The 26,789-nt window shown below is 38.4% G+C and overlaps 1 protein-coding gene across 1 annotated transcript in view; it reads right to left on the bottom strand.

Moving 5' to 3' along the window:
* Positions 1–11,277: 11,277 nt before the first annotated feature.
* rgl3a (ral guanine nucleotide dissociation stimulator-like 3a) overlaps positions 11,278–26,789 on the bottom strand; it is a 38,208-nt gene continuing 22,696 nt past the window's right edge. The window contains exons 10-18 of the mRNA XM_057844376.1: positions 26,436–26,498; positions 22,908–22,991; positions 22,797–22,829; positions 22,578–22,702; positions 22,405–22,500; positions 18,932–19,067; positions 18,418–18,654; positions 15,221–15,338; positions 11,278–12,533 (exon numbers count right to left, since the gene is read on the bottom strand). Of these exons, the coding sequence (XP_057700359.1) occupies positions 12,346–12,533; positions 15,221–15,338; positions 18,418–18,654; positions 18,932–19,067; positions 22,405–22,500; positions 22,578–22,702; positions 22,797–22,829; positions 22,908–22,991; positions 26,436–26,498 (1,080 nt within the window). The 3' untranslated portion in view covers positions 11,278–12,345. The remainder of the gene's footprint in view (positions 12,534–15,220; positions 15,339–18,417; positions 18,655–18,931; positions 19,068–22,404; positions 22,501–22,577; positions 22,703–22,796; positions 22,830–22,907; positions 22,992–26,435; positions 26,499–26,789) is intronic.

Raw genomic sequence — 26,789 nt, forward strand, 5'->3', positions numbered from 1 at the left:
TCTGTTCTGCACGGCGCTGTAAAACTAGGTCAGTGTGTCGGTTCATGCGTGTGTGTATTTGCATGCGCGCACCGCTGTGAATGCGTGGCGTCTTGCTGACACGCGCGCGCACACATCAATGCATGACATAAAAATAGGTCATTAAGAATTTGCACACATCTATGATGAAAGTAGGCCACGCGTGAGAGAGAGAGAGAGAGAGAGAGAGAGAGAGAGAGAGAGAGAGAGAGAGAGAGAGAGAGAGAGAGAGAGAGAGAGAGAGAGAGAGAGAGAGAGAGAGAGAGAGAGAGAGAGAGAGAGAGAGAGCGAGAGCGCTTCATGTCTAAGCTTCATGTTATGCAATATGAAACCATCCCCTGGGCCCTATTAGCATATCTTGTGGCTACAGGATGTGAACTGCTCATTTATGTGAATTTGTACAAGTGGTAAGTTTTGATCATGGTACTTTGGCACGCAACCCATCATCTAGGGCAGGGTTCACTAACTCCGGACCTCTGTGCCACTTTTCCTGTCGTGTTTTCCACGTCTCTCTCTCTCCTAACACACCTGAATCAAATGATTATGTCATCAGCAACTTCTCCAGAAGCCTAATAATGATCCTGATTATTTTTATTCAGGTGTGTTGGAGGAGGGAGACATGGAAAACACGACAGGAAAAGTGGCACCGAGGTCCGGATTTAGTGAACCCTGATCTAGGGGCTACGTTTATACGGTATCAAAGCACCCCCCCCCCCCCCCAAAAAAAAAAAAAACGCATTCAAAGTGGATGGTGCATGTATGCATTTACACTGAAAATAACACTGTGCATAATGTACCTCTTTAAATACTCTAGTCTGAATACACACGGAGGGGAGCTCAGGTGGCTGCACAAATATGTCACATACACAGCAGAGCATTTGGGGTTTGGGTGTCTTGTTCATGAGCACTTGAGTAGTATGGTTAACCACACCACTATGCCGAAACAGGGACTAATCTAAAAATAAATACATAGATAAATAAAAGCAGGTTTGTATTTCACTTCCAGAGCAGTGTTAAATTGGGTGAGGTAAAAAAAAAACAAACAAAAAAAACCAAAAAAAACACCTCCTTAAAATTAATTAAATTCCCTTGTTTGCAGTGTGAATTTACTAGAAATACCGTAATTTCCCGAATATAAGGCGCACCCGTGTATAATGCGCACCCCAAATTTACTTGTAAAATCTGGGGAAAATTATTGTACCCGTTTATAACGCGCACCCTAATTTTAGCACCAATAAATAGAAGAATACAAGAAAACAGAGCTCGTGTACAGATACAGAGATGTCATTTTACTGACTGGTGAAACACAGCACAAGCATAGCACATTGGTAGTTCAAAACATTACCGTAAACTGACAATATTTACGGTAATAATATGATTTGACAACTTCTCCAACTTACCAGAATCTAGGAGAAAACAAAACGGATGTGACTTTTCTTTTAAAGGCTGCTGTATAACTTTGAAAGCAAATTTTTCTTGATTTAGGTCCATAGGCGGAGTTTGACTTTTGGGGCAACATGTTGATGACCTCTGTGGTGGCTACCACTACCACCACAATTTAGTGTTTCAAGATTTAGTTAATTATTTATGTGATATTTTTTGCACATGTATTTTCTAATGGGTGCACACTTTAGTTATTATTTGTTCTAATGCTTACTAGATTTTATTTGCCAATTTGATGTAACGACCACAGCTGTGTAAGATCTGGCACCTACCATTCTGAAAGGGGGCTATTTAAGTTGATTTATGTATGACTCTTTGGAGTAAAGTTTTCACTGTTTGTTTGAATGCACATTAGTTAATTATTGTTTGAATATATGTATATTTTCCATCTGTTGTCGTTTTATTTAGTTGACAATGTTTGGTTAATTTGTCATACCTCCTTCAGGTGGTCGTTAGTAGAGTCCACCCTGATTTAAAGGGCCACAGAGATATGTCTAGAGGTCTTGTTGGTTGAAGCCTTTTGTTATGGTGGCCTCTTTTATGTTGGGCCCATGATATTTTGTTCAAGTGTTTTTTTTTGTGTGACTTTTATTAAATTGAATTTTCGCCCAAGTTGAAACACCAGTGTCTATGGGTATGTTGGTCCACTACAACCTCGAAACGCAGTGTTAGCAATAAAACTTACAAGAATATTCATAATAATAAGTTGAAAATGAGCGTTTTTTTGTTTGTTTGTTTGTTTCCCATCATTCTTGAGGGGAATTGTGAATCAGGCTGCTTAGAACAGCTATACTTTTCGCCAAAATCGTCATCCATTGAATATGGTACGCCCACCGATATCGTGCCAATGTAGTTACCCCCGTCAAAAATTGTATCCCCTGGGCGGAGTCACTGTGCTGCACTAATTTGCTTTATTTCCGTGTTTTGGTGATGTAGTTATCTACGAGGATTTAAAACACGGCCCATCCATCCCCCCCAAAAACTTGTATTCTGTCGTATAACGTAACTGAACGTAAAAAAGGCTTTATTTTACTGTTTTTACTGTTATTACTGTAATTCAAGTCCTGTATGCAGTTTCTCCAGTTTAATAAACATAAATGTCCAAAATATATAACTGCAGTTCTTTTCTGGCTTCAATTAATTGTTTAATTCGACATAACTCATAACTAATGCGTGTGTGTGCGCCTCCGTGGCCAGGGGATACAATTTTTGACGGCGGTAACTACATTGGCAAGACACCGGTGGTGGCGCTGTTGTACAATTGGCGTCTTTAGTGGTGCAAATTAAGACTCTGTTCGCCAATTTGGCGGTGCTCTCTGGCGTTTCATGGTCCACATTTTCAATCCTTGGTTCTTGCTCAGTAGTTGTCGCTTTTGAAAGCTTAGGTTTGAAAAAATTTTGTATATCTATCTTGCCTTTTCGGTCCTCGGGTGGTTTTGGCTAAGCAAAGCAAATGACCGTCTAAGGTGCTAGTCACATGATCTGTTCGAAAAAATAATTTTGACCCATTATAAAAATGTTTTTTTGTTCGTTTTATTCATTTTAGTTATTTGTTTTATTGCTTTACAACTTTTATCAACAATATTTTACCGGAAAACTTTTTGAAATCATATACAGTGGGGCAAATAAGTATTTAGTCAACCACCAATTGTGCAAGTTCTCCTACTTGAAAAGATTAGAGAGGCCTGTAATTGTCAACATGGGTAAACCTCAACCATGAGAGACAGAATGTGAAAAAAAAAAAAAAACAGAAAATCACATTGTTTGATTTTTAAAGAATTTATTTCCAAATTAGACTGCAAAATAAGTATTTGGTCACCTACAAACAAGCAAGATTTTGGATATCAAAGAGGTCTAACGTCTTCTAACGAGGTCTAACAAGCCTCTACTCGTTACATGTACTAATGGCTCCTCTTTTAACTCATTATTGGTATAAAAGACACCTGTCCAAAACCTCAGGCAGTCTCACTCCAAACTCTACTATGGCCAAGACCAAAGAGCTGTCGAAGGACTCCAGAGACAACATTGTAGACCTGCACCAGGCTGGGAAGAATCTGCAATAGGTAAAACACTTGGTGTAGAGAAATCAACTGTGGGAGCAATTATTAGAAAATGGAAGACATACAAGACCACTGATAATATCCCTCGATCTGGGGCTCCATGCAAGATCTCACCCCGTGGCATCAAAATGATAATGAACGGTGAACAAAAAACCCAGAGCCACACGGGGGGAGATAGTGAATGACCTACAGAGAGCTAGGACCACTGTAACAAAGGCTACTATCAGTAACGCAATGCGCCCCAGGGACTCATATCCTGAACTGCCAGACATGTTGAAGAAAGTACACCTCCAGGCCCGTCTGCGGTTCGCTAGAGAGCATTCAGATGATCCAGAAGATGACTGTGAGAATGTGTTATGGTCAGATGAAACCAAAATATAACTTTTTGGTAGAAACACAGGTTCTCGTGTTTGAAGGAGAAAGAATACTGAATTGCATCCGAAGAACACCATACCAACTGTGAAGCATGGGGGTGGAAACATCATGCTTTGGGGCTGTTTTTCTGCAAAGGGACCAGGACGACTGATCTGTGTAAAGGAAAGAATGAATGGGGCCATGTGTCGAGAGATTTTGAGTGAAAATCTCCTTCCGTCAGCAAGGGCATTGAAGATGAGACGTGGCTGGGTCTTTCAGCATGACAATGATCCCAAACACACAGCCAGGGCAACAAAGGAGTGGCTTCGTAAGAAGCATTTCAAGGTCTTGGAGTGGCTTAGCCAGTCTCCAGATCTCAACCCCAAAGAAAATCTGTGGAGGCAGTTGAAAGTCCGTGTTGCCCAACGACAGCCCCAAAACATCACTGCCCTAGAGGAGATCTGCATGGAGGAATGAGCCAAAATACCAGCAACACTGTGTGAAAAAATGCTTGTGAAGAGTTACAGAAAAAGTTTGGCCTCCGTTACTGCCAACAAAGGGTACATAACAAAGTATTGAGATGAACTTTTGGTATTACCCAAATACTTATTTTCCACCATGATTTGCAAATAAATTCTTTAAAAATCAAACAATGTGATTTTATGTTTTTTTTCCCCACATTCTGTCGCTCATGGTTAAGGTTTACCCATGTTGACAGTTACAGGCCTCTCTAATATTTTCAAGTGGGAGAACTTGCACAATTAGTGGTTATAATACATATGTGCCCCACCTTTTTCAAGAAATCTAAGTGTGTAAAATTTACTTGAAGCATTGGCAGATAATTTCTCTTATTTCTATTAGATTTACACTAAAAAACAAGGGAATTTAACTAGGTTTAAGGAGGTGTGTTTTTGTAGTGTATACGTACCTGTATTTCTGGCATGTTCAATGTAAAGTAAATTTCTATGGGCAGCTCGTTTGAAATCGTTGTTTAGTGATTTGTCAGAGGTGTGGGTTTCATAGTTTGTGTCTCGCCATTCCTGCGTGAAGTTTGCATGTTCACCATGAAATGGTTTTTTTCCAGTTACAAAAACCAGTGGCAAACTGTGCGGATTACAACAGAGCCTTCACCTCAGCCCTCAACGTCAAAAAATGCATTGTCATAGCAACAACACAATGAATTGAACGCGCAAAACTGTAACCCACTATAACATATGTAGGGCTCAATGATTGTTGAAAACAATCCCACATCCATTATTCTAGCAGACACTGGATTATATAGTGCCCTAAAAAATATAAATCAATACGAATATGCACCAAAATATGTTATGAATCTGAAAAAACCCTCACCATTGTTCTTTTTCTTTTGCAGTTGCTTCACTCTTTGTAACTGCAAATCCTGACCAAAGTGAACCACCAAAGGCCTTCTACTTCAAAGTCACAATCATTAAAATGTAAGCTGTCAGTCGAGTGACCCAAAGATTCACATTCTCATCCTTCAGGAATCAATGCAGAAGTGCAACACCCAGCCACAAGGCATCTGTTAGGCATATTTGCTTAAATGTTTCAAAGTAGTTTGAAAATAAAAAATAAAAACACTGAGCACATAATAGTAAACAAGAGTAAAGAGTGAAATTGTTCCTTTACTGATGTGTTTGGCTGATAATAAAGCAGTACTGGCTCACAAATGGGCGTCCCAAATATGTTCTGAAAGCCTTCACTACAAAAGTGACCAGTTTTTAAGAAGAGGTGATGACATAAAGACCTATTACATAAGTGCTAATTTTTAACCCATTTGAGGGTCCCTTTACAGAACTTTACAGTATGTTGCATTGGTGTCAATAAAAAACAAAGATTTGTTAATATATTATATTCTCAATACAGTACTGTCATCACCGTGCATCACGGATAAAGTGGTATTGAACACGTGTGTTCACATTCACACACCAATGGTCTGCTGCTGCCACAACCACTGGGGTCAACTGGGGTGAAGGGTCTTGCTCAAGGACATGATGAAGAGATTCAAACCCGAACCCTTTGATCTGTAGGTCCTTTATTAATTTTATTATTGTTATTATTACGATTATGTATACATTAATGTACAAGTGTACACTTCAAACGCATTTGAAAATGACAAAAACACACAAAAGATGCGTGAAGTACCCTGCAGCCCATAAGTAGATTAACCCATTTAGATTAGTCTCAGCCATTTCTACCATCTGTCTACTGTACAGTTGCAGAACAGACCCACTACTGTACAACCAGTCACGTGCACACACGCACCCAGCCACACAACATGATGCTCCTTCCCGCAGTGGCCTCAACCTCACGTGTAAAAAAACACGCAACCGTTAATCTTAGTCTTTGGGCATTATTGTCACATGAGTTAAGTGTACAAATGTAACTCATGTTAACTCCTTTCCTGACACATGAAACTACAGGGTGGTCACACATGACTTTTTTTGATAGAAAGTTGGAGTCGACCCCCCATAAAATACACACACAAACATTGCAACAATTGAAATCAACATATTACCCTACAAGTTCAGAAAGCAAATATATTTGAATCAACATTGGAAAATGATTAGTTAAAATTTTTAGTTGTTAATTCAGCATTCCCACTGTGTTGGCAGACACATCTACAGTATGTTCAAGTTTTAAACTAGTGAAAGGACAATGCTCATTTACCACTTCTGAGATGCTCGATGAAATTGTTTCTTCCCTCAAATTGATATAACCTTAATCAGATTCTTTTTCTCAAATTTAGTAAATAATTTTCTCCATCTTGTTTTGTTAAAGACCAGTTAACAGATTAATGTGTCGTTTTATTCCACTTACTTTAAGTAAATATTACTATTTGTTCTTATTAAGTCCACACATCTAAAATTTAGTCATTTTTCACCAAAATCAAAGAAAATTTGCTTTCAAATAAAGTTTCGAACAGCATCTATTCTTGAATTAAGAACATTCATTTTGTTCATTCATTGCTTTCAAGAAATCTGAGTAAAATTTACTTGAAACACTGGCAGATAATTTATTTATTTCTAATAGATTTACACTGAAAACAAAGGAATTTAACTAGTTTTAAGGAGGTGTGTTTTTGCATTGCAGAAGTCCTGCAATGGGGGGGGGGGGGGGGGGGGGGGCGTCTCTCAAAAGTCATACATTTTGATGTTTTTTATTATTATTTTTTTTTTTTCTAAGAGCATTTACGACATAACAGCGAAAATTTCTCCTGTTCTTGCTGTAATAGTTACAGTACTTGGGTTTCCTGAGGCGACACTGCCATCTGTCGGTAATATCTCTCCAGTTCTCCAACTTCCTAGACAAGGCCATAAATAAACCACAGACACAAAAAAACCATTTACGTGTAGCGTCAAAGAGAAGAAAAATCACATGCATTTATTTCATTTCCGATGGGCAAGTAAGAATTTGAAGTTCCCCAAAAAGTTTGAGAACAGAAAAATGTATATCAAATATGTGTATATCAGAAAATTTCTACCCAGTGAAACATTTTTGCCTTTTATATTGGAATCTCTGTGCAACTTCTGACTCATTTTGCTTTGCCAGGTCACTTGTGTACTCTGCATTAGGGTGGGAAAATTGTATTTACCTTTAATAATCAAACATGGAAAATTAAGCTACATAAAGTATGGAATCACCACTCTCAGACAAGCACTCACTTAGACATTTTATCATGTAGAACAAACTCAGATAAAAAGCTTGAAAACATAATGAATTAGTTTAAAAGTGCAACTCTTTACCATTCAAAAAGTCTGAAAGAAATGAATAAAAAAAACATTGTGGTGGTCAGTAAATGTTAATTTTATCGAGCAAGTGCAGGGAAATATAGTATGTGGAATTACTCCATTTTGAGGAAAAAAATATGGAATCATGAGAAACAAACAAAGAAATAACAATCAAAACACATCTCTAGTATTTAGTACCACCACCTCTGGCTTTTATGACAGCTTGCAGTCTCTGAGGCATGGACTTGATGAGTGTTCTTCAATTTGGTGCCAACTCTCTTTGATTGCAGTTGCCAGATCATCCTTGCAGGTCGGAGCCTTGCTGTGGACCTTTTTTTTTTCTCAATTTCCACCACAGATTTCCATAGGATTGAGATCTGGGCTATTTGCAGGCCATGGCATTGACTGGATGAGTCTTTCTCCTAGGAATGCTTTAACAGTTTTAGCTCTGTGGCATGATGCATTCTCATCTTGGAAAATGACATTTTTTCAATTGAAAGGGTAAGAGAGCTGTCTAAAATTTTAATGTAAACTTGTGCATTTATTGAAGATTTAACCACAGCCATCTCCCCAGTGCCTGTGCCTGACATGCAGCCCCATATCATTAAGGACTGAGGGAATTTTGATGTCTTTTTCAAATAGTCATCTTTGTAAATCTTACTGGAACAGCACCAAACAAAAGTTCCAGCATCATCACCTTGTCAAGAGTCAAGAATCTGCATTGAACAATGTGTCAAGAGACAAGAATCTGCATTGGATGCAATGTATGAGTGAGTGCTCGTCCGACTGGTGATTCCATACTTTTTGCTACGGGTTGTATTATCATAGCTAAATGCAGTGGTATGAAAAGGTTAAACTTTTGTATGCCACTGTTGTCCATATTAGAATAGGAGACCAGTGTGAATAATCATTTTGTTAAATTTTCACATTAAAAAAAATTCTGAGGTCATAATTACCTTCTTAATGTAGGCCCTACATGACCCAAAATGTAATTTCCAAGTTATACATTGTAAACCACACTTTTATACCAAATGTTAACCCCAAGGGCGTAGGTTTGGTCTCAACATTGGTAGGGACAGTATGCCAGCATAACCTGCATGTACACTCTTTGCTGGGGACGAGACCTTAATAAGACCAAACAGAGAATAGGTGAATGGGGGTTAGGGCAACATTTCTCACAAATATGAACCTAATTAATTGATATGCTAAATGATCAATGCAAAATAAATCTGTATTGACTTATACCAAGTTTCATGTTTATTGGTCAGGTGATACACCGTTTGATTCAAACCTTTGTTTTGCTTTTTTGAAAACCTCCAGAATAAATGTCTGGAATTTGTTAGCAAATTTGAATTGAAATACAGTATCTGAACATAAATTATACTAACATACTTACATACATACTTTTGACCTCAACTATGATTAATGTATGTTTATCTGAAAAACTGTCTGCATAGGCTGCGAATAAAAATATTTTAAATAATGTAGAAAAAAAAAATTAAAAATTAAAATAAAGAGGAAAAAAATGGACCGGCATTTTCAGCAAGTGAAAAGGGGTAAATGTAAGTCTTAACATAATTAAAATAATTCACTTAATAATGGATGGGTCAATTTATCCTTACAGCAATTGGGAAGACAAAATTACCTATATAACTGAAAAAAAATTACATATATAACTGAACTCATTATTATATGCAAATAAGGTTGCTTATAAGTTGGTGGCAACGGTGTAGGTTTGCATAGGGACAGTAGGGACATAACACTACCAACTTTTCAGGATGCTCAAATTGTCCCCACCAACTTTAAGCTACCTTATTTGAATTATATATTTATATTTGATAATTATTAATGATAATAATTTATAATGTGTTCCCTTTATGTTGTAAGAATAGAATTGATTATGTGTACCCTTTATGTTGTAAGAATAGAATTGACCTTTCCATTATTAAAGGAATTACTGTATTTTCATTATGTTCAGACTCATATTTACCCCATTTCACTTGCTGAACGTGCCGGTCCATTTTTTTTTTTTTTTTTAATACCCACGTTTGATTAGATGATAACTAGAAAAAAACAAACATGCACACTCACACAACCCCGACAGAAATGCATGTCAACAAGCCCCCCAGCCCCAAAGACGAGGGATATTAGAAATTTTTTTCGGCCAGCCGCAGCAGCAGCCACTGTAAGTAGACGTCAATGTCGTGGAGGTGGGGAACACGCCACTAATTTTGCTACTGAAAGTCCGACCTGCATCACAGTTAGCATAACATTAAACTGTGTGAACTTGCTAACCTGCAAAACTCGAGTAGGAAGCAGTTTAGAGATGTGTCCTCCTGTACTTTGTGTTCTCTATCGTTAACAGTGCATTTATTCATTAATCAAAATATATTTTTCTCCATCATCTATTTAAAAATAATTTTATTTGCAGCCTATGCAGACATTTCTTTACACCCCCCCCCCCAAAAAAATAAAACACAACCACTGTAAATTTCCTTTATATGAAAAAGCGATTTCCCCCATTTTCACCCATGAAAATAACAATTTTAACTTTTTTCATTTTTACGTAGGCAACACATCAGCATATTTGTGAGAAATGCAGCCCTGACAACCGTTCACCCAGTCTGTTTGACCTTATTAATGTCCCATCCCCAGCAAAAAGTACCGTTTTGGCCCAAATAAAAGACGGCCCTGATTATAAGACGACTCCCTCTTTTTCAAGACTCAAGAAAATAATTACAGTACATCTGAAACAAATTATTATAACAATATGAGAGAAAAAGCATGTTATTTTGCCTCATTCAAAAGTTAATATCTGAACATTTAAATATGTAAACTAAAGTGCAATCACATTCGTAAATGAAGGGGTTCTGGTTTTTGAAATGTAAATAAACCAATCTATTGTGATAAAAAAAACAAAACTGCAATAACTGCATTAACCATCGAAGTAAAGTCTAACTGTAACTGTAGTCTTGAAACAAATCTGAATAAGAAAAACATTGCAGTAAAATAATGCAAACTGGTTAAACTTGAGAGTAGCTGAAATCTGTCATGACAGAACATCGCTTCAATTATATCTGGCGCCATCTAGCATCGTGAATGGGTATAACGTCTGGACCACGAATATAAGACGACCCCGTCTTTTTCAGTCTTATTTCAATGCAAAAAACACCGTCTTATATTTGGGCCAAGACGGTATATATGCAGATTATGTTGTTATAGCGTCCCTACCAATGTCGAGACCAAACCTACGCCTTTGGTTGGTGGGGACAATTTGAACACCCTGAAAAGTTGGTAGTGTTATGTCCATACGCAAACCTACGCCCTTGGTTAACCTCAGTAAAATACAAATAAATTATCGAAAAATCATAGAATGTGAGTTCCGGATTTTTTTTTTTAAAGATGATGTCTCGATAAGTGGAAATGCATCTATGATTGAAATTTCAGACCTTTACCTATTTTCTAAGTGGGTCAACTTCCAAAATCACAAGGGGTTCCAATACTTCTGCTCCTCACTTTATATATAGGTGGCGGGGGGGGGAGCATGCCAGGTCTAAGAGCCACATCTTTATTCATAAATCTGTTGTAGAATCACATTGCCAACTTACAGCAGACTGCTGTGCCCCCCCCCAAAAGACATTATTGCACATGACTAGACAAGACAGTGAATTACAGTGTGACTTTGTTCTATGTGAGGTGCTGTATTAGATGAAAAAATATATATACCATCTTAGCAATGTCTCATACTTTAAGTTTATTCAATGTCATGTAAGAAGTCAAACCCACTTTTTAGATCAAGGCAGTGCCAGCACTATAATAAATTTAAAAAATATATTTATTAGTCAGCATTTCAAAATATTAATAGCTTGGGGCAAAAAATAACAATGAGTAAAATAAAACCCAAATATAAATAGTTATAAGCCTAACAATCAGACCCAAAACATGGAAGACAACATAACACATTCTACTGCTGCAAATTCACAAAACGCTACACGTGTTCAGAAGAATGTAAACAAGGTCGGCCATCACAGTGAATAGTTTCCAAAGCAAGTATTCAACATCGCTGGCATGTGACTTCACTTACCGGGAGTACTTCGTCTTTCCAAATGAGAACCATTCTTCACACTAACCATATTCACAGGATGATGGCTGAAGCGTGCCATCATTTACTGGTGATATAGACTCACATCAACTAGCAGTATTTCATACAATTAACACAAAAACATTGGTGCAAGACAGCAAATGCACATTTTCTCCTTCATTTGACTTACACAAGCTTTCATTCTTATTGTTGTACTGCAGTACTGAAAAACATCTAGAAATGAACTAACTGAAGGCGTACACTCAACATTCAACAAAACAAGGCTGCAAAGCAGAATACTGATACAAGTTCAATACTTAATGTAAGTTGATTTGAAGTTACGTTAAAACTTTTAAACAAGAAGGAAATAAATACTATGATACAGATGCCAGTGTTCAAGATGGTTGAACACAACTTGCAATAAAAGAACATTTGCAAATCAACGCAAGTTCCAGTGAGCAGCTATATTATGTGTCCCATTGACACAACATTTCCATGTGCACAAGCTCCAACACACTTCATGAGGTGATGAGAGGCTGGAGCAGGTCTGATGGTCAAATGGTTGAATGCAGCTGAGGCACTGACAGAGGCCAGCCGTGTGGAGATCCGAGATGTCATGCAAATCCAAAAAAAGATGCTGCTAGTTAGATTTAGCTAGGATGCTGGCCCCTTGGCACTTGGCGTGGCGGACGTGGAGGGCAATTCCAGGGCTGGAGCAGGAGGCGGCATGTCTCCCATGGCTTCTCCAGCGTTGGTGCAGGACAAAGTCATAGTTGGAGGTGGTGCACATGGCATAATACACGTTGGCGTTATCGGGGATATGGAGCTCTGAAATGCAAGCAATGTCATCTTGAAATTACTTTTACAGTCCCGAGTCTACACTGTAGGCAGTACCTTGACTTTAGAGTTTTATCTGTGACTAAGCTCGAAACTCAATTTATAGTAATTTTCGCACAACAACTGATTATAAGCCGATATCCACCAAATTTGGCACGAAAACGGCATTTGTTCATAGACAAGCCGCACTGGACTACAAGCCAAATTTATGGGATATTAACACCAAAATTAACCGGTAACACTTTATTTGACAGTGGCATCAAACCACTGCCATAAGACCAAATGGACCACCATGAAGCATTGAACCAATTGGTTGCAAAGCTTCATTGCTTTAAGAAGCTTCATTTGGTCATCACTGCTCCCTTGGGAGAGACAGTCAACCTCTGCTAACACCTGCTGTCAATACTATTGTTGTCCAACATGCCTCCTAGCCAGTGATGTCACAGATTACTTGAAAAAGTAATTTAATTACTGATTACTGATTACTCCTCAAAAAAGTAATCCAGTTACTTTACTGATTACTTTATTATCAAAGTAACTAAGTTACTTTAAAAGTAATTTGTCAGTTATTTTTCCCAATTTTTCTCCCTTTGCTGCCTCAACAGAAAAATTTCATCGCATGTAATTGAATTTTTCAGATAAGGCTTTATCTTCGAGTTAGCAGGGGTTTAATGGAGTTGATTTCAACCACCACCGACTTGCGCTAGCTCAGCCACTCCGGAGCCCTGAAACTAACAAATAACTGACAAACTGCACAGAATTTGTTCAAAATAACTCCAACGACTAATTAAACCCCCACTAACTCGAAGATTAAGCCTAATGTCAAAAATTCTGAACTCCCCCTTTAAAATAAAGACCTAGTCGTTAAAATGCTATCTAAGCTAATGCTAGCTAAGTTGTAAAGCAATAAGAAACAACAAAAACAAATGAAATGAACAATAATCCTACAAAGTATTTCAGAATGCATTCAGTATAGGCCAAAAGTTTGGAGACACCTCAAGGGTGGACACTTTGAAGAATGTACAACATAAAACCTGTTTTCAAGAACATAATTCCTCATGTTCATTCATAGTTTTAATATTTTCACTGAGAATTTACAACAGTAGTGAAAATATATAAAAAGCACAAATGATGAGGCGTGTCCAAACTTTTGACTCGCTCTTTTGTCACCCCCCCCCCACACACACACAACGTCACACTCCGCCTATGGTTACAAACTATAACATGTACGTAAAGGCTGGTTACAAACTGTAAAAGTGCTGGCTGTCTCGTTACCTGTTGGCTTTGTTTCGATTTTTGTCGCGTTGTACTGTAATTCCAAGTGGTTCCTTGAATTAGATGTAGAGTTATTAGCGGTCGACTGCCCTTTTGAGCCAATGCAAAATTTGCGACGCACGGAGATATTTTTTGTCATCTTTATCGGAGAGAAATATGAAGTCATGGCTCTATGTCCAATAAGCAAATGCAGCCGTTTGTGGTTCTTCTCCTACGTCTTCCACTGTTAGCATCCTGAGAGGTGCCAGTTGTTTGTTAGCCGCCAACAGCGCTCATAGCATGGTAAAACACGTGAGCCGTCCCCCCCCCGATGAGAAAACGTGACATCCAACGGAGATACTTTTGTCATCTTTACTGGACAGAAATGTGAAGTAATGGCTGTATTTCCAGTGAGCAAAGGCATCTATTTGCGGTACATATCCTGCCTTTCACTGTTAGCCTCGCTGCCTCGTCAGAATGCTATGTTGTTGGCCGCCGTGGCAGACAGCGCTCAGCCTCAAACAGCACCGTAAAACACGTGACCCGTTTTTTTTTTTCCCCGATGAGAAATGCTCTTCGTACATTACTACAGTATTCTTCATTCTACATACATTATGAGGACAAAAACAAAATAGTAACGCACGGGCACTAGGGAAACTAACTTTAATCGGATTACTGGCTTGGAAAAATTAACGCGTTAGATTACTCGTTACTGAAGAAAGTAATCAGATTACAGTAACGCGTTACAACGCATTACTGACAACACTGCTCCTAGCATGCATTGCCGCACTAGAGATGTAAATAAGAATCAAAATTCATGTTCTGTGCTAGTTATTTCCTCAATTACTGTTCCAGTTTCATTAATTGCCAGTTATAGTATTTGGTAACACTATTTGACAGTGGCACCACAGGACTGTCGTTACACAATCATAATTATGACATGACACTGCCTTGAGCATTTATGAATGCTTATACCAGATGTCATTTAGTGTTATCCAGCAAATTATCCCACTTTTGAATAGATAAAAAAGATCCGAGCTGGACATAAATGGAGTTAGTGACATAATTTGCTGGATGACACTTCATGACATAAGCATTCAGTAATGCCCATGATTGTGTCATGTCATAATTATGACGGTCTTATGATGTCGCTGTCAAATAAAGTGTTCCCTATTTACCCATATGAATCAACAAATAAGCCGCACTGGACTACAACCCGCAGGATTCAAAAGTAAAAAAGTAGCAGCTTATAGTCCGAAGATTACGGTACTTGTATCTCAAATCATGGGATTCGAGTCCGATCTAATTGAGGTGTGTTTGACACTCGTGCCATAATTTTACCACATTTATCAAATTTACACTCATAAGTCAATGTATTTGTAAATAATACTGAATTTATCATATTGTACAGTATCAAGTTTTACCGTTCCCGTTGTTGAGCATTTGGCAGAGGCTGAAGTCTTGACAGCTGTATGTGTCCTCTAGGTTGTGTTTGTCCAGAGCTCTCTGAATGACCTGAGGTGTGTGATCCTGACTGGTGAGCTAAAGGACAAAGTGAATAATAATTTGTCAATAATAACACAGTGTGCTACACACAGCTAGTGAGTTTTGTTCACTGACTTTTTCCTTGGAAGACACTGCAATATGATAGCAAGTAACACAAAAGCACATTAGCACACTGACACACATGTGGTACTGGCGATGATCTGATTATTTAATGTCAGTACAGCAAAAACTTTATGAATATCATACGGTATATACGTATGTAACAATGGATATTAGATATATTTTTCACAAGCACAAGATACAAGTTAACATCTATCTAGATTTTATTAATTTCATTTGTACATTTGTATTACAGTGCCTTGCAAAAGTATTCGGCCCCCTTGAATCTTGCAACCTTTCGCCACATTTCAGGCTTCAAACATAAAGATAAGAAATTTAATTTTTTTGTCAAGAATCAACAACAAGTCGGACACAATCGTGAAGTGGAACAACATTAATTGGATAATTTAAACTTTTTTAACAAATAAAAAACTGAAAAGTGGGGCGTGCAATATTATTCGGCCCCCTTGCGTTAATACTTTGTAGCGCCACCTTTTGCTCCAATTACAGCTGCAAGTCGCTTGGGGTATGTTTCTATCAGTTTTGCACATCGAGAGACTGACATTCTTGCCCATTCTTCCTTGCAAAACAGCTCAAGCTCAGTGAGGTTGGATGGAGAGTGTTTGTGAACAGCAGTCTTCAGCTCTTTCCACAGATTCTCGATTGGATTCAGGTCTGGACTTTGACTTGGCCATTCTAACACCTGGATACGTTTATTTTTGAACCATTCCGTTGTAGATTTGGCTTTATGTTTTGGATCCTTGTCCTGTTGGAAGATAAATCTCCGTCCCAGTCTCAGTCTTGTGCAGATACCAACAGGTTTTCTTCCAGAATGTTCCTGTATTTGGTTGCATCCATCTTCCCGTCAATTTTAACCATCTTCCCTGTCCCTGCTGAAGAAAAGCAGGCCCAAACCATGACGCTGCCACCACCATGTTTGACAGTGGGGATGGTGTGTTCAGGGTGATGAGCTGTGTTGCTTTTACGCCAAACATATCGTTTTGCATTGTGGCCAAAAAGTTCAATTTTGGTTTCATCTGACCAGAGCACCTTCTTCCACATGTTTGGTGTGTCTCCCAGGTGGCTTGTGGCAAACTTTAAACGAGACCTTTTATGGATATCTTTGAGAAATGGCTTTCTTCTTGCCACTCTTCCATAAAGGCCAGATTTGTGCAGTGTGCGACTGATTGTTGTCCTATGGACAGACTCTCCCACCTCAGCTGTAGATCTCTGCAGTTCATCCAGAGTGATCATGGGCCTCTTGGCTGCATCTCTGATCAGTTTTGTCCTTGTTTGAGAAGAAAGTTTGGAAGGACGGCCGGGTCTTGGTAGATTTGCAGTGGACTGATGCTCCTTCTATTTCAATATGATGGCTTGCACAGTGCTCCTTGAGATGTTTAAAGCTTGGGAAATCTTTTTGTATCCAAATCCGGCTTTAAACTTCTCCACAACAGTATCTCGGACCTGCCTGGTGTGTTCCTTGGTTTTCATAATGCTCTCTGCACTTTAAACAGAACCCTGAGACTATCACAGAGCAGGTGCATTTATACGGAGACTTGATTACACACAAGTGGATTCTATTTATCATCATCGGTCATTTAGGACAACATTGGATCATTCAGAGATCCTCACTGAACTTCTGGAGTGAGTTTGCTGCACTGAAAGTAAAGGGGCCGAATAATATTGCACGCCCCACTTTTCAGTTTTTTATTTGTTAAAAAAGTTTAAATTATCCAATAAATGTTGTTCCACTTCACGATTGTGTCCCACTTGTTGTTGATTCTTGACAAAAAAATTAAATTTCATATCTTTATGTTTGAAGCCTGAAATGTGGCGAAAGGTTGCAAGATTCAAGGGGGCCGAATACTTTTGCAAGGCACTGTATGTCCCTACTTATTTGCCAATTTGTGATTATTGAAAAACTAAACAGTACATTTTTATTTTACCAAAAAGAGCACATTTTCAAGTTACAAATGATTATTATTATAATGCAGGTAGTCCCCGGTTAATGAACGAGTTCCGTTCCTGTGCTGGTGATGTAACCCGGATTTCGCGCAAGTCGGAATTACCCCGTTAAATACCTCAAAACACCTTCTTAAAAAAACCCTATCCAAAAACATGTATTGTATGTCATTGTATTGTCCTGGCCAAGCCATTGGAGCTAAGTCCTAGCTAGACAGTGAACTAAGTTCCGAAAGGACGATGTCAGACGTTTGTGTGGTTTGCTGACTTTATTCAGCTGCTCATGACATCAACACTTGCAGAATGAAACAAGTCCGCAGCTGCTGATACAGACTTAACAAACGATTAGCATGTTTCAGTTAGCGTCCACACATCATCAAATACAATCACATTAACTCGCCCAAAGTATTTGACCACAATTGAAAACGCACAACAAACAGTACAATATGGGTTATGTACAGCCGTCGCCTCTGGATGCCTCACAAGCAACACGTGTGAGCGCTGGCTGTCACCTCTGTCACTCAGCTGCTCTGTGTGTGCGTGTGTGTCTGTACATGTGCTCGCTTCCTGGTCTACGCTTTCTGCACCAAAATAAAAACATGCATCACAAGACAAAAGTCAACATTTAAAAAAAAAAATTAAAAAAAAAAAAAGAAAGAAAGAGAAGACGCATCGTAATGTCCAAATTGCATGAGTCTGGTCCGTCGTAACCCGTATTTGTGCTATTTTATGATGCAAAACAATCTTTTTAACTAATTTCAGTCTGGATTTCATCCACAGCACAGCATCGAGACTATTATTTTCAACGAATACTTTTTTTCTTATTCTTCAGTAAATTTTTGGATGACTGTTTTACTCTTACTTGAGTATTTTTTATTAAGAAGTAACACTCCTCTTACTTGAGTAAAATTTTTTGGGCTACTCTACCCACCTCTGCTTCTAACATCTTTTGCACTTCATCAATGTTTTAGTCTCAATGATTTAAAAAGGTCGTTGGAACAGCAACGATAGTGGTGACAATAAATGTATAATTGAACAACATGCGCTCTCTCACCAGTATGCTTTTGTAGATATTGCCGTTGTTGACGCACTCCATGCTGACTCTGATGATACACGAGTCGGCAAGCTGTTTGTTGTACACTGGCAGCACAGACTGCATAGAGACGCTGGAAGAGGAGGATGAAGAGCAGCTCAGGTCAGGATGAGAGGAGCTGCAAGTAGAGCTGGAGAGGATGGGAGAAAAGGAAGTAGTGTAGTCCTCGTTGATGTTGTCCATTGAGCTGGAGAGTGACTGTGGATTGAGGAAAATCGACAAACATTTAGAACGGGTTAAGTGCTTAGATCTCGGTTAGTTATAGTTATATCATTACACAAAGTTGGGCACATTCAGTTGAACTTTCAGGACGAACACTTATGCACTGTGACCTTGACGGGTTAACTTGCTAGGACCTTGTGAAAGCTTGCAAATGCTCCCAACTTTTTGTGTGTAGTGCTTCATGGGAAAATTAACATTTAAATGACCTGTATACAAATATTCGCTTGTTAAATTAAAAAAAAAAAAAAATCACCTTGAGTTTGAGTCTGAGTGGGGAAGAATGAGGGACGCTGAGGTCATCCATATCTGAACTGCTCGAACTCGAAGATGAAACACTCATCTGGTCAGCGTGAGCCTTCCGCAAAGAAGAGTCACTTGTTGCACGTGAACTGTGCACAAAAGGGTAATATACGATTCTATATTAGAAATAATAACTATTTGATTAACCACAGCTTCATGACCACACCCGATGCAATCTGAAACAATACTACTGTATATCAGAGCCAACTGACCGACACCCACAGATCAAGTTAACATGTAATTTTAAATTGATGTCGAATTATAGCAAAGTATTGAGAGGTGTTTTTAATCACCTTGTGTCCTATGAACGCTATCTGGCTGTTAGTACCCTTAAACATTGAGTGTATTTATGCTACAGATTCTCATTGTGTTTTATGCACTGCAAATTTATAACGTCTTAATCAGATTATTTTTCTTAAATATAGTCAAATATTTTTCTATATATTTTGAGTGTTAAACACTAGATTAATGTGTCAGATTATTCCACTTTAAAGCAACACTAAGGTAACTTTTCAACCTTTATACAATATTTTCATAAAATTTGTGATAATATGTCAACTGACAACTAGTTGAATGACACCTCTTTTATATCTTGAGGGGGTCTGTATCGCGTTCTTCAGCACAAATTAAATTTGAGTAGGGTGACAGGGACCCTTCCACAAAAAAAAAAAAAAAAAAAAAAAAAATGTGCTGACTGCTTTACGACATACGTCACGACCTCTATTCCCCATTCGTTATAAAGATGGAACTCGATGAGAATGCTTTCACGCACATTCTGCAAAGAATGCAGTGCAACAAAAGAAACAAAAAGTTTTGTCCGAGGAGGGAAAAAAAAAAAAGAGGCTACAAGGATACTCAAGAATAAACATTGGCCCGGCTTTGACTCGCTGGTGTGCAAAACCGAAAGCCACACGGTCATATGCTATTGTTTAGCCACAGCTGGATTCATTACCCTATTACTAGTCATCCTTTACACAGCCGCTGGAAACAGAAATGATTTTTAATCCATCTGCAAGCGACCAGATCATGATTTTACGACACTGTGCAGGTGAGCGCTGGTCCTCACGGGAAACGCAGTCTTCCTTAAGGCAAAACACGACAGCTTTTGACCTCCGGCATCACTAAAATCACCAAAAACTGAAAACTTACCTAGTGTTGCTTTAGGTAAATATTACTATTTGTTCCCCTTAAGACCATACATCAAAAAGTTGGTCATTTTTCTCCCCGATAAAGAAAAAATTACTTTCAAATAATGTTTTGAACAATATTCTTGAATTAAGAACGTTTCTGACAAACAAGCTTTTTTAAGATTACATATAATAATGTATTGTTTAAAATAAATATGTTGAACTTATTTTCACTTCAGCTAGGTATTTTTCTTATTTCAAGAAATCTGAGAAAATTTACTCGAAGCCCTGGCAGATAATTTTACTTAGTTCTAGTAGATTTACACTGAAAATAAGGGAATTTACCTAGTTTTAAGGGTGGGTGTTTTTGCAGTGTGAGGTCTCTCTCTCTAGTGGAAAAAAAAAGGTCAAACTGTGCATGTCGATATAGCGGCTTAAATATTTTTTTAATCCAGTAGATTACTTTTTTAACTGCAGTTAATTTGTATTTACATAAGTAAAACTAATTTGCATTTATTCAGTTTGACCGTTTTGTATGTATATTTAACTTTCGTTTTTTGAGAACAGTAATATTTTCCTGTATTTAACTACAGAATTAATTTGTAATGCAATGCAAGTGAGGCTCACAATAATATATAATGTAAAATTTAGCAATTAAACCTCTGCCTCATTATTAATGAAAATTTGGCCGTGGTTTGAAGTGAGTTTTATTTATTATAGTGATGGCTTTGTGTAGAAGTTCTATTTCATCCCTGCTGACCACCAGAGGCCAAAATGACTGAATGATTCCCTTGCATGTACAGTTCGAGTATGCATATCAAATAAGGTCACCTGTGACCCATGGTTAACCCCCTGGAACAAGGTATAAGCATAGTCTTCACTATCAGTTGACGAGACAGCTCCTACAGACATTGCGCCACGGCTTCCCATAGGAGGCCGGGCCAGGCAGAGCCTCCTGGGAGCTTTCACTGCGATAAACTCAAACACACGCTGTGTTCTAACATCTGACTTAGGGTGAAACAGGTTTTAGTGCATACAAGCAGGCAGGAGCGTCTCAAAAGTGATTTGGTCGAGGACTCAAGGTAATTATTATATAAAATAGCACCATGCATGCCCTTTGAAACGTTGTGGAAAAAAATGAAATGAACGGAAAAAATTAGCGTAACTTTAGCTTGAAATATTTACGTAAAATGAATGATGACTGCCCGCTTTTTTGCTTTTAACCAAGAATCTAGACTGTTTTACGTTCATATTTTTAGAAATTCCGGGATTTGCGCATTTTTTTCCAAGAATTTTCAACTTAAAAAGCTCTTTGTTTTGTGATGGCCGCCATGTTGGATTTTATATCCATACACAATAGCGTAACTTTAGATTCAAATAATCAGGTAATTTTCAGCCAACTGCCCTTTTTGGCAAAAACAAAAAACAAAAAACTAGTAATTTAGACATTTCTCGGTCCATGCAAAAAAAAAAAATCGACTTTTACGTGTTTTTATTTTCTAAAACATTTCAATCTAAAAACGATGAGGGCCAGATAGCCGGCAAGATGTGCTGAGGAAAAATGCTAAATTTGCTTTTCTGGCTTTCCTCAACTATTACGTTTCTGATGTGAAAATTAAGTGATTTATTATCTGTTGAAAACTTATGTCCAAATTTAAGTCACTATTGCGAGCAAAAACTATGTTAAATATTGCTATTAATCCTGAAAATATAGGTGATTATCTCTGCATTTGGTGATTTTTGTGCATCTAGCGTAAAATCTGAGAATTTTATAGCCATTTTAAGTTTTTTTTATACTTATATAAAAAATAATTAATCAGGATTTTATTAGGGAACGACTTTGAATTTTTTGAATGCCACTGCTCATGAAGACTGATATATGCCTAAGGGAGATGCCTGTTTTGGTTTTAGGTCGCTTGCGGCTTTGGCTTTGAAAATATTAGAATTTTAGGTTTTTGAAAATACCGTAGTAGCCCTACGGAGCGGCCCTGCGCCCCGTTTCCCGTGAACTAATAGTGAAGTCTATGATTTAAGTTCCGCTGCCACCAGCCATTCAGTTCCAACAGGATTTTGACTGACTTGTGATTCATAGAACTAATTTTGGTTTAGCATTGAAGAATTTTAACACGGCACTAATAATTTGTACACGTTTTTAACAATTGGAGGAGGATTCAAACAAAAGGCAACAAAGAGCAAAAGTGCTGCAGTTTAATGTTTATGGATTCTACTGTATGTGGTTGACATCCCAGCAGTTTTTACAGCGCATAATTTAAGGTTAAAAATTAAGCAGCCTACTTACGAAGCGAGCTTCTTATTCAGCAAACGATTGCTCCGTAAATTAGGAGAACTGGGACACGGATCGATGGGAGGTTCAAGTTCACGTGAGAGTTCATAGCTTCAGGCCAGAAGAAAAAGATGGTTAATTAGCATTATCATGTCCCTTGCTCTCCACGCATGGCCAATTGCTCTAACCTCTCTTGATCTGTAAGAAGCAACGTGCATGACTGCAACCAGTTTGTGATGCGAGGTTTCACCGGAAGCTGGTATTGGGAACAAGAAGCTTGCAGTTGGCGAATCTGAGAGAGAATCTCACACTCCTAAAGGTTTATAAACGGGGGAAAAAGCTTAACACGTGACTATTTTGAGCGAGAGTATTAATAAAGAAGATGAAACTGAGCGGGCAAAACCTACCCGCCTCCTCTTTTCAAAGTTGATGAGTCCATCCTGTTAGACGGAAGAGAACCATAGTGAAAACAACAACAAAACTACAAAAACTACATGGTGCATGGGATTTACACTCACCTCCACAGAGTCTGGGAGAGCTGTGTCCAGCATAGTGAGGACAGTCAGGTAGGAGCCCAGGTAAGGTATAATTCCACCTTTATGCTTTGAAAAATAACAATGTTTTGTTGCTCAGAGGTCACAACTCTCACCAATTCTTACACACCAAAATAAGCACATTTTGCAAGTTTGGGCTGTAAAAAAAAAAAAATCTGATTCAAACCAATGTTGAATATTTCTTTTAGTCTGTGAAGATAAGTCAAATGCTTCAGCGGTGCAGTCCACCTTTAAAAAAAAAACTACAGTGATGAAATCATCTGTTTGCACAGTTGTAATCTGATTTATGACTCGCAGTACACCTATTTAAACCACGAGCATACCTTTGAGTAGAACGTATTTGCTTTCATGATGACAGTTTAACAAAAATGCAATTTGAAGTGTTTATTAAGTTTACAACTGCAATTCAAGTCGATAAATACAGGGTCTGTTATATAAATCCATGGTGAATTTGCATTTATTTTAACATAAGAAATCATTTAATATGGTTTATGTGATAAAAGTGATTGAAGAGAGAACCTTGCAAAAATGATTTTCTTATATTTGCCATAACTTGACGCAGGAGGTGGGGCAGGGGGGCTGCTGGTGGGAGAATAACCTTCGCTCCGTTTCCAACTTACCTTTCGTTTCCAAAATTCTTGAAAAAAATCGTTGCATCCCAACTCCTCCATAACCACCAAATTACCAATAACATTTACGAACAGTTTCAATCTGGTTTCCGCCCCCTCCATAGCACTGAAACAGCCTTACTTAAAATTAAAAACGACCTCCTCATAGCTTCTGACTGGAACTCACTGCTGCCTTCGACACCATTTCTCACACAATCCTTCTTGACCGGCTCTCCTCCCTTGGTATCAACCACACACCCCATTCTTGGTTCTCTTCCTACCTGTCTGACCGCACACAATTTGTCTAATTCGGCCCCGACAAATCCAAATCCCTCCCTGTCTCTGCTGGCGTGGCCCATCCTGGGGCCGCTTCTCTTCATTATTTACATTCATCCTCCACAAACACAGCATTCACTTCCACTGCTACGTGGATAACACCCAGCTCTACATCTCCTCAAAACAAACCTCTTCTCTTCCACCCTTGTCCCTTACCCTTTGTTCAGAAGACATTAACTCTTGGTTTTCCTCTAGCTTCCTCTTCCTTAATAGCTCAAAATCAGAAGTCCTCCTTGTAGGCCACCTCACCAAGCTCTCTAATGACAATAACTTCTCTATTACCATCAACAATGTACCGATCTCTCCCTCTAGTCAGGTTAATAGTCTGGGTGTCATCCTTGACAGCACGCTCTCCTTCCGCTCCCAAATCAACGACACCACCAGATCAGCCTACTTCCACCTTCGCAATATTTCTCGCCTCCTCCCTTCTCTCACCTGCCATACCGCTTCCACTCTTGTCTGTAGTCTAGTCACTTCCCAGTTCGATTACTGTAACCCACTGCTCTTGGGTCTCCCCAAATAAGACCCTCCAGACACTGCAGCTGCTCTAAACTCAAGCGCGCCTCATCACTTGGACCCCCACCACACACCACATCCCCCCATCCTCTGTCAACTTCACTGGCTCCAAGTCAAACAAAGAATCAACTACAAGATCCTTGTCATTACCTTCAAAGCATCCCATGGCCTGGCCCCTCCCTACTACTGGTGCGCGACAATTATTGGTCCGATAATTATCGGTCCAATAATAGGAATTATGACGTCATGCTGATAAATCCAATCACATAATTAATAGGACCGATAATATGTACTGTGCTGGCTTTACAGTTTACACACTAGTATGGGTAAACAGTTGACTATTTGCGGGACATTGCTGCCACCTGCTGGTCAGAATAATTCGCTGCATCTATTTTTTTGTTACATTAGTTTGGTTCATTCACTTACACATTGCGGTGTCTACCGGTAGCATTGACAGTCGTGAATTCTTTCTGTTACGTTTCCGCCTCGAAAATATATGTCGAAGTATTTTATGTTAACTATAACATATGGATGTGCAATATATGTTTACTTCTGTGGTGAAGGGTCCTATGTACAGAACTTTATAAGTTGCTGTGTTATAGAAGCCAGCCAATGCTTTAGTAGCTCAAGCAAGTGTGCTATGCTATACATACTAGTATAATAGTTTTGTATATAAGTGTATTGTCCAGTTTGTTGTATATTGAGTATTGAATATGTGTATTTTTCTGTTGTACTTACACAATATTAAGATGAGTGTCTTCCCATAAAAGCAAGAAAAGAACAAGCCTTGAGATGCACTTCCATAAACCACGGAAGTGCATTCATTCTTAGCTGCCTGTCGGGCAGTGCAGAAGTGAAACACACTGTTTTGTTCATGTCATTATGAAACATCTGGCGAGATCAAAGGAAAATCTATGTTGAATCCACCACTAGTTTATTTTTTTTTTTTTTTTAAACCTCCAGGTGTTGAAAAACTCAGGTTATACATTTTTAAATGTATAACCTATTTATTATCGGTTATCGATATCGGTATCGGCTTTGAGGAGTAGGAAGTCATCGATATCGGTTTCAAAAAATGGATTTCGTGCACCCCTACTCCCTATCTATGCAATCTCCTATATATTACCACCCCGTTCACTTCGCTCCTCCTCTATCCTCCACCTTTCATTCCCCCGTGTCGGTATCACCACCTTCGGTTCCAGAGCTTTTAGTCACCATGCCCCCAGCTCTGGAACTCCCTACCCCTCGATCTTCGCACTGTATCTACTCTCTTACTTTTCAAATCCAGACTCGCAACACACCTTTTTACTCTTTTTTACCCACCGTGATCCTTATCTCGGTTATATCTTGACCTATTAAAAGTTTTATTTACTTTTATCCTGCTTTCAATCTAATTTTATGATTATTTTGTTACTGTTGTTGAGCTATTGTGTTCCCGTCTTTCTTGTGAAGCGTCTTATCGTGTCATGAAAAGCGCTCTAGAAATAAAATGTGTATTACTATTATTATAAGACGGTCATACTTATGAGATCACATTGTCATGAGCATTAATGAATGCTTATGACAATGCCAATTATGTCACTTTTGAATGGATGTAAGACATGCGGATTGGTTGCCGAATGACACTTAATGACATCTATCATAAGCATTCATGAATGCTCATGACAATATGTCATGATTATGACTGTCTTACGATGCCACTTTCAAAGTGTTACCAACACTTCTTCAAGGGCCTATATTATTCTATTTTCATTATTAGAATAATGTTGCTTGTTTCTTGTATAAAAGACACTTTGATTTTTGTAAGCTCTGAGGTATAATTATTGAAAATGAGGAAAAATTAACTTAATAGTAAATCCAAATGAAGGTTTTCACCTTTTGAATTGAAATAAGGAATAAATAAAGATTTCCTCCAGCTAAGGGAGCAAAGATAAATATTTAGATAATCACCATTTGATTTTAGTTTTACTTTCATCCATTCCACTCGATAGAAAATCTGTATAAAAGTGACGAGTGTGTTTATGTGACTCACCACTTGTTTGGAAGACAACGGGGGTGAATTAGTGTTCGAGCTGACCTCTTGCTGAGTCCCACCCTGTAGCAGAAATCAAGTCAGCTTTGACTAAATACCTTCACAAGAATGCCCCCCAGGATAGGCATGTGACAAAATACAAGGAGTGGTAGGTGACAACACAGCAGGTATATTACATAACCTATTTCCCTGCTTCGTCACCTGCCGACAGGTGCGCTGGGTGCGAATGAATGAGTCAGGAAAGGGCCTTGCACACAATGTTATCAGTCTTAGTATTTTTCTATAGGCTGCTGATAAAGTTATCCTCACTAAATAAATTGCCTTGTTTTTACTCACATTTACCAACATTGAGAA

Source organism: Corythoichthys intestinalis, chromosome 8 (assembly GCF_030265065.1).
Source record: "Corythoichthys intestinalis isolate RoL2023-P3 chromosome 8, ASM3026506v1, whole genome shotgun sequence".
NCBI lineage: Eukaryota > Metazoa > Chordata > Actinopteri > Syngnathiformes > Syngnathidae > Corythoichthys > Corythoichthys intestinalis.